Here is an 8,461-nt window from a genome sequence, read left to right as displayed (position 1 = left end):
ATACAGTGGATTTGTCACTTAAAATATCGTAACTGTCTCGGGGACAATACCCCATGCTGAGGATTAATGGTCCCTCCAGACCTTTGATTCACCAGCGCCTTTTCTTTGCCCTTGACAAATTGGATTTTTAGGAATGGGAAGGTCGCCTGGCCCATTGTCTGCCAGCCATTCACTCCGCCTGATTATGCAGGAGGGTTAGGGAAAGGCTCCATGTGACCCTCTCGGATGGGACTCCGCAGCTGCTCGAGGAGCCAAACTCTCTCACCAAACTCCGCGCCCCGGAGCATCCCCCTGCCAAGGGGTACCCCTCCTGCTCCCGTTGAAAAGCCGGCGCCCACAACACCACCGCGTCACTCCGCGGGCGGGGATACGCCGCGGCTCGTCCTCCCCGCCTGCCCCTGTCACTCCGGCCCCCTTAAGTACTTGGGGTTCCCGAGCGCTGGCACCCGGAGGCAGCGATGCAAAGCAGCAGGGCCCCGGCCGGCAGCGTCAGCGCCGAGAGCTGCATCCCGGCGGGGCTGCGGCTGGGCCCTGTGCCGGGCTCCTTCAAACTGGGCAAGTACCTGTCAGACCGCAGGGAGCCAGGACCCAAAAAAAAGGTATTTTCCGACGGTCTCTGCTGCACCGCTGGACCTTGCTTTTTCCTTCGTTCGGGGGAAGCCGGCTTGGGAGAAGAAGCTGCTCTTCTCGCTCCCCCCTCCCCGCCTTCGATCCTCCCTTCTTAGAGCGAGCCAGGAAAGGAAAGGGAAGCATTTCCAGAGCGTCCCGAGATGTCTCCTTGTGGCTTTGCCAGGAGAACCCGCCCATGCCCTCTCCCCCTCTACGCCAGCGCCGAGGCCCCTCTAGCCCGGCCGGCCTCCGCGACGAGGCCAGGGGACCCGGCGGCTCTCCCGGAGGAGCAGACGCGCTCCCGCCTTGGACTTAGACGTACTGAAAACGCCGCCACAGCCCTGTGCCCGGTGCCCGGTGCTGGAGCGTGCTGATCCTTCCGCTCGGCCCCCGTCCCCCTGGGCTCCGCTCACTCGGGCATTGCCCCTTTCCGGCAGGGCTGGCTCCGAGACCCCGAGCCCCAGTGAGACAGGGGCATGCGGCTTTCACAGCCCTCGGGTTTTGTCCGGGGGAGCGGCAGATACACCGATTTATTTCTGCGTGTATTTCGGTTTTGCGCCCACCGCCCCTCCATCCCTTTCCCGGCCGCGAACTCTATGGCTCGGGCCGGAGGGGAGCGCGGGGCAGCGGGCCGGGGGTCTTCCGGGGCCAGGGGCAGGGTGCGGGTGGCGGGGTCCGGGGCAGCCCGGCGCGGTTCGGCCTTCTTGGAAAGCCTCGGACCCGCAAACCACCCGCACAGCTGGAGCGGGAGGGGGTGACTGCCGGCCGGCTGCCGGCCGCGGGGTCAGTGCGTGTCCGAGCGGGGACGGGGCGCGGACAAGGCGGTGAAGGGTGCTCGCCCCGTCCATCGGGCTCCTCAGGGGGCTGCGGGCGGAAGCCCTCCCTCCACCCCCCGGGCAGCAGCGGCTCACGCGTTCCGCTCGGATTTCTAATGGCCTTTAATTGTTTTTAAACGCTCTGCCAGCCCACTCAAATTTATTTCTCATCTGGCTCCCTTGGTTTCTCGCTTTAGACCGCTTTGTTCCGGTGACTTTTATTGCACGGTCATTCAGGGAACAGGCACTTCATTTTCTTTTTGTATGGGCAAGCAGATTATGAAGTATGGGGCTACAGAGACTTTGTAGCTAAGCAGAATCCTTCCCCCCTTTTCCCCTGCACGTCTATCGACAGGTCGTGTGTGTCGCAATTGTGTTGCACGGACTCAGAGACTGCCCAAACCCTTAAAAAAATAATAACAACTTACCTGGGCATTTAATATAGCGTTAAGCTAATCGCAGCAGCTGTGACTGTACGAGGTGCGTTTGGGCCAGTGGGACCGAGGATAAAATCCCGTTTCCCCTCACAGTGCTGGAGGTCCCCGCCGGGACGAGGCTCTTCCATCCTGACTCCTGCAGAGTAGCAACCCCCTCCCTCCCCCTCCGAGGCCGGCCGCAGCTCTCTCAAGGCACCTGCGAGTCGGGGAAGGTCCTGCCTAAAGGAGGCTGAGGATGGAGGGCGGCAAAACGAGATGCTCTAGCTGCTGCTTCCGGGCTGCGATGCCCAGGCACCTGCCTGGCATGGGAGAGCAGGCTCGCCTGGCAAGGCAGAGCGGGCAGGCAGGGGGACGGGTAAGCTGTTTGCTTGCTTTCTGTTTCGTCTCGAGTGGAAGTGACAGCGGTGCCGCCTGTCTTCCAGGTGCGGATGGTGAGAGGGGAATTAGTGGATGAAGCCGGGAGCTCAGCTCTGGAGTGGATAGGGTTAATCCGGGCTGCCCGAAACTCCCAAGAGCAGACACTGGAGGCTGTTGCGGATCTGCCAGGAGGACAGGTACTCCACTCGCGGCTCCGGGCCGGCCTGGTACCGCTCTCCGTCACCTGTCTCCCCTCTCAAGCCTCCTGAAGAAGTTTCCTTTCTCCCTTTCCCAGATTTTCTACCGGGCGCTGCGAGATGTCCAGCCGGGAGAGGAGCTCACCGTCTGGTACTCCAACCCACTGGCGCAGTGGTTTGACATCCCCGTCACGGCCACCCCAACGCACGACGAGAAAGGTACAGATGCGGCCAGTCGTTTCAGAGCAAACAAATTAAATGAATCAAACCAGACCCTCTTAATTGACACCTTTGGCGGGAACTCAAACTGCGGTAGGCAACCGCGGGCCCGTCAAATTGCTCCCTCAGAAAAAATTAATGCCAGCACAGCTGCAGTGACTTTTAACTTGCCACCCTTTAAACTAAGACTCCATCTGCTTATATTTAAAGGGTGATCTATTAACTCGGTAGCGTATGGAAAGGCCCCAGTGCCTCGAGTCGTCCCGACATCGACACAATTTAATGATCTTTTGATAGGCAAATGAGATTTCTGTGAAACAAGGCTAGTGTTGTGGTGCGAGAGAGCAATTTGGCTTCGCGGTCTTTAAAAATAGCTCTTGCACCTCCCATGCTTCTCGGTCAGAGCTTCAGAGCCACTTTTCAGGTTATCTTGTGGGTAGGTTCACATAGTCAAGTCCAAACGGGTACTGGACGGTCCCTGTAAAATATAATGTATTAGGTAAAAAATTAAGTAGGCGTCAAATCAGGCTCAGATACGGAAATCCGAAGATTTCGGGAAGGGGAAGACACCCGTCTGGGGCGGCTTGTTTCAATCTGCGAGCTGATTCTTAGCTGGAACCACACCTGTGTTCACATTCAGAGGGAAAAAAAGACGAAACCCCTCCGCGTTCCCCTGCCGGGCCGCTTCGGTGACAGGCACGGCCTCCCGCCGATCCCGGGGGGTCCGGCTGCTCCCCGGGGCGGCGGCGGCTTGGGCGACCTGCGGGTGGGCAGTCGCCCATCCCGGGCCAAGGCCACTCAGCTGGCGGTGGCGGACCCCCCTGCTCCTGCCCGACGCACAAGATGCTTCAGCCGGCGGAGTCCCCGAGAGGGGAGCAAGGGCTCGATCTGGGAGGTGCTGAGCCCTCCCCAACCCTTGAGGCCGGCTGCTCCGCAGGGCAATCGGGATCCGCCCCAGAGGGATGAGTGCAGAGACGCCGGGCGCTGGCTGCTCACCTCCTACCCAGCTCGTGCGATGAGCAATAGCACAAATCCCTCCTTATACTAAAACTACACCCGGAAAAGAAACTCCTGGTCACGTCTCCTTCACCCCCTCCACCAAGGACAGTGAGGCCGCGGCTCTGCGGAGCGTCACCCCTCGAAAAAACACGGCTCTGGCGAAGTTTCCGCTGCAGGAAGGAGGACACGGGGCTGGGTTTTGCCCCCTCTCCCCGCCCAGCAGCCCCTGCCCGCGGACGGTGCCAGTGCTGCTCGGGGAAATAACGGCAAGGAAGCTCGGCCTGCGAGAGGCAGCCGGCGAGTGGCACCTTCCTCGTCCCGTCGAAGCGAGGCTCCGCAGCAGACTGAGCCTGCGGATCTGCCGTGTCTCCAGCACCACCGTTTCCAGGCTAATTAATACGGGCTCGGAATAAGCGTATTAAATGCCGAAGCGCTATTTTAAGGATAGTACGCTGGGGAAAAAAACCCCCAAACCCAAACAGAAACCCCACCAAAAAAACACAACCGAAAACCCCCCACCCCCCAAAAAATCCCCAGCCCAACAAACCCCAAAGCCAACATGGCAGAAGAAATTCAGAGGTGATTTTTTTGTTTGTTTGTTTGTTTTGGTTTTGTTTTGTTTTTCTTTTTTCCCTCACAAACAAAACTTTGTAAATCTTCTTTTCCAAATCTTAATTTATTTGGGTTTACTGAGATGAGAAAGGGGTATTTTTCGATCCTTTCTTTTTTTGTTTCCTCTTCCCCCCCACCGCCCCCGGGCTATGGTTGCTGGACTGGAGCTGAGCCGGGAAAAGCCCCGGGCCAGGCCCGTTGGAGGCGGTAGGTCCAGCCAAGCTCTTGCCGGGGACAACCAGGACCAAACTCTGCCGCAAAGGTGAACGACCGCGGCGGCCGGTGGCCGCACGCCGTTCTGCCCGCAGCGCTCCTTTGCCCGGTTTGCAATGCACGGCGATGGGGTTCGGCCGCGGTTCCCCCTCCAGCGGCCGCTGCCGGGCAGACACGTTCCCGCCTCCCGCCCGCCCTCCTCGACGGGGCGAAAACCCGCGTCCAAGGACTTGGTAACGCTGTGCAGCCTGGGACCGCCGCTCTGCAGCAAGCGAGGAAAGGCTGCACACGACGGCAAGGACACAGGCGAGGAGATACTCTCAATAGAGCCAGATCCGTCCACGCGAGTTCCCGCGGAGAGCGAAGACTTCGTGTTTCACCGGATCAGCGGCCACCGGCTCGTCCCTGCCCCAAAAGCTGCGTTAAAACCCCTCGGGCTGGTCGCGGCCACCGTGCCCGCCTCGGTGACCCGCCGGTCCGCCCCATTCGGCAGGTGCCTCTGCTGAATCCGCCCCACTCCCGGTGGTTTGTACCCTTCCGCCCCCGCCCCGTCCCCCAAGGGATCCCCCGAAGTGTGAGGAGCTGGTCCCCGGCCCGAGCGGACTCTGGTTTCTGTGCGGCACTTGGTCACATGGTGAGGATCGGCTGGAGACGGGCTGGGGACGGGCAGCAGTTCGTGAGATACCCGGCAGCTCCCTAAACGTCCTAGTGGTGTGTTGTAGTGACGAGGAGAGACGGGGGGAGAAAGATGGATACTGTAAAGTCAGGACACGAGAAAGAAGGAAGGAGAAGAGAGAAGGGAGAAGGAAAGGGAAAAAGAAAGCAAAAGGGAAAAGAGCGGAAGAGAGAAAGAAAGAAAAGGAAACGGAAGGGAGGAAGGAAGGAAGGGAAAGAAAGAGAAGGAAGGAAGGAAAAGAAAGAGAAGGAAGGAAGGAAGGAAGGGAAAGAAAGAGAAGGAAGGAAGGAAAAGAAAGAGAAGGAAGGAAGGAAGGGAAAGAAAGAGAAGGAAGGAAGAAAAAGAAAGAGAAGGAAGGAAGGAAAAGAAAGAGAAGGAAGGAAGGAAGGGAAAGAAAGAGAAGGAAGGAAGGAAAAGAAAGAGAAGGAAGGAAGGAAGGGAAAGAAAGAGAAGGAAGGAAGGAAAAGAAAGAGAAGGAAGAAAGGAAAAGAAAGAGAAGGAAAGAAGGAAAAGAAAGAGAAAGAAAGAAAGAAGGAAGGAAGGAAAAGAAAGAGAAAAAAGGAAAGAAGGAAGGAAGGAAAGAGAGAGAGAGAAAGAAAGGCAGGCAAAGAAAAGCAAAGCAAAGAGCAAAGCAGAGCAGAGCAAAGCAGAGCAAAGCAAAGCAAAGCAAATAGAGAAAGAAAGAAAGTGAGAAAGGGATAAAGATAAGAAACAAGGAAAAGGGAAAAGAAATAAAGATACCCAGGCAGGTTGCCCGTAGAGGTAGCGTTTCACCGCTGGGGCTGGGAGATGCTCCTGCTCAGGAGGACACCCCTGGCAGTCAGAGCCAGGAGGAGGAAAGAGAAGCCTGTTCTTCTGCGTGCCGGGGAGTCACCAGGGCTGCGGCCACCGGGGTCTGTTCCGCTTGAGAGAAGCCGAAGTGTTTAGGGGACGGGGCACAAAGGGCATTGTCCTCTGAAAGGGAACGATTACATATGGCCCATACATATAGGATATTGTCTCGCCGCGTAATGAGGGGCTCACGATCATTAGATTGGCCTTTGTTCGGTGCAGCCGACTCCCTGACATACGCTACCTCCTCTGCAAACGCCAACAGATGGGCCTCCCGACAGACGACTCGCGGCAGCAGCTGCTCCCCTCTGCCCCACGGCGCCCGTCCGCGGGAGCGCAGCCCTGACCGCGCAGCGCCCGCACCGCGCCCGGCACGGCGGGGGAGCGGGAATGCGCGGGTAGGCGCGGAGATGCGCGGGGATGCGCGGCCGCCGCTGATGGGCCCTTCCGCTTGCCTCCGCAGGGGAAGAGCGGTACATCTGCTGGTACTGCTGGAGGACCTTCAAGTACCCAAACAGCCTCAAGGCCCACGTCCACTTCCACTGCGCGCTGAGCCACGGCCGCCCTTTCCTCCACCACGACCACGGTCGGCCCGCCGCCTTCGGCCTTCCGCCCAAGGAACCGCCTGCCGCCGCGCTGCGCGCCCACCCGCCGCCGGGCTGCGGCCCGCGGGAGCCCGTCAAGAGGGAGGCCTCCGCCGCCTCCCCGCCGCTCGCCAAGCCGGGACTGCCCAAGCGGGCGGCGGGCAAGGAAGAGCAGGAGCGGGCTCTGGACATGAGCGTGGGGGCCGCCCGCGGGCCGGGGCCGCTGCTGGGGCCGGCGGGCGGCAACGGGCTGGCGCTCTGCCCCGGGGCGCGCTCGGCCTTCCGCCCCGCCGGGCCGCTGCGGGAGGAAGCGCGGGGCGCCACCGCCCTCGGCTTCTCGAAGTTGCTGGGGGGGCTGAAGGCGGGACGCGCCGCTGCCGAGGCACCGCCCAAGTGCGGAGCGCTGCCGGGCGAGGCCGCCCCCCCAGCGGCAGCGGCCGGTCTGGCGTGCGGCGGCGGGCTCCGCGCCTTCCCGCTGCTCTCGCCGCTGGAGGAGGCTTCGGCCTTCCGGCAGGTGGAGCGGGGGCTGCCCGGCGCCGCGCTGCCGCCCTCCCGCTACCCGCCGCTGCCCGGCGGCGCGCTGGAGCGCTTCGCGCTGCCGCCCTTCGAGGGGCTGAAGGCGTACGCCGGGGAGTGCGGGCTGCCCGTGATGCCGCTCACCGTCTACAACGGGGAGCTGCTCTACGGTGCCGCGCCCTACTACCCGCTGAAGCTGCACCTGGGCGGCCTCCTCAAGTATCCCGAGTCGGTGTCGTACTTCGGGGGGCCGGCGGCTGGGCTGCACGCCGCCGAGCTAGGCTCGCTGGCCAGCATCGACCGGGAGATCGCCATGCACACGCAGCAGCTCTCCGAGCTGGCGGCCGAGAAGGGCCGCGGACGGCTGGAGGCGCTGCCGGCGGCGGCGGCGGCCGGCGGAAAGCCCAAGACGGGGCACCTGTGCCTCTACTGCGGGAAGCTGTACTCCCGCAAGTACGGGCTGAAGATCCACATGCGGACTCACACTGGCTACAAGCCGCTCAAGTGCAAGGTCTGCCTGCGGCCCTTCGGGGACCCCAGCAACCTCAACAAGCACATCCGCCTGCACGCCGAGGGCAACACGCCCTACCGCTGCGAGTACTGCGGAAAGGTGCTGGTGCGGCGCCGCGATCTGGAGCGGCACGTCAAGTCTCGGCACCCGGGGCAGAGCCTCGGTAAGGCGGCCGACGACAAGAGTGACTCTAGCTACGCGGCCCCGGAGCAGGAGCAAAAGACTGACAACGAGAGCGACGTGGACGTCTGCTTCACCGACGACCAGAGCGACCCAGAGAGCGGCAGCAGGAACCACGAATAGTGATGCGGCGAGCGGACGGGGCGGAGCGGGCCGGGCCGGGGCGGGGGGCCAGCTGCAGCCGTCCCCTCCCGCTGACTCCTAGCTCCCGGGGCGGTCTCACGGGAGGCCGTGTCGCAGCCGCGGGGGAGCGCGGGCTGGCGGGCACCCGCTGCTGGCGGAGCGGCCGGGAGATGGGCCGGGAGAGTGTGGGGGGGGGCGAAACCCTGGCGGGCCTGGGATCCCACCGGACAGACACGGCACCTCCACAGGCGCCCGTATTTCAGTGGCCATATATTTTTATTGTACCTTTGTGTCGAGGAAATTGTGCCTTTTGGAAATGATTTTTTTCTATGTGCTCTCCCGCCACTTGTTCCTGCGGTCCGAGCCGCGGGGCGCAGCAGAAAACCCGGGTCGCAAGCACCTCTAGCGTCTGTACACCTTATCTGACACACCAGATGTGCTTTCTCGGGTCCTAATAAAGCAATACCAGCAGCTTTTTTGAAAGAAAGAAAGAAAGAAAGAAAGGAAAAAAAAAAAAAGGCAACAAGAAGCCACACTTACAGCACTGAAGAGGCTCGCATATAAGAAGTGCACCATTTGATC

General features: G+C 61.1%; 1 protein-coding gene across 1 annotated transcript; it reads left to right on the top strand.

Annotated features, from left to right (window-relative positions):
• Window positions 1-458: 458 nt before the first annotated feature.
• On the top strand, window positions 459-7,879 carry PRDM13 (PR/SET domain 13). The gene is made up of 4 exons (XM_030490889.1): window positions 459-599; window positions 2,284-2,415; window positions 2,514-2,634; window positions 6,429-7,879. Exons 1-4 carry the CDS (start codon window positions 459-461, stop codon window positions 7,877-7,879), a joined length of 1,845 nt encoding a protein of 614 aa, XP_030346749.1.
• Window positions 7,880-8,461: the final 582 nt, after the last annotated feature.

This window comes from Strigops habroptila, chromosome 6 (genome assembly GCF_004027225.2).
Source record: "Strigops habroptila isolate Jane chromosome 6, bStrHab1.2.pri, whole genome shotgun sequence".
Classification (NCBI taxonomy): domain Eukaryota; kingdom Metazoa; phylum Chordata; class Aves; order Psittaciformes; family Psittacidae; genus Strigops; species Strigops habroptila.
The sequence above is the reverse complement of the archived record's forward strand: the minus strand, read 5'-3'. Positions and strand labels throughout refer to the sequence as shown.

What these genes read in the sequence shown, in the direction of transcription:
- PRDM13 (XM_030490889.1), top strand. Translation starts at nt 459, where the DNA reads ATGCAAAGCAGCAGGGCCCCGGCCGGCAGCGTCAGCGCCGAGAGCTGC. An exon ending in AGCCAGGACCCAAAAAAAAG is followed by an intron (nt 600 to 2,283) that starts GTATTTTCCGAC and finishes CCTGTCTTCCAG; the next exon opens with GTGCGGATGGTGAGAGGGGA. An exon ending in CCCAACGCACGACGAGAAAG is followed by an intron (nt 2,635 to 6,428) that starts GTACAGATGCGG and finishes TTGCCTCCGCAG; the next exon opens with GGGAAGAGCGGTACATCTGC.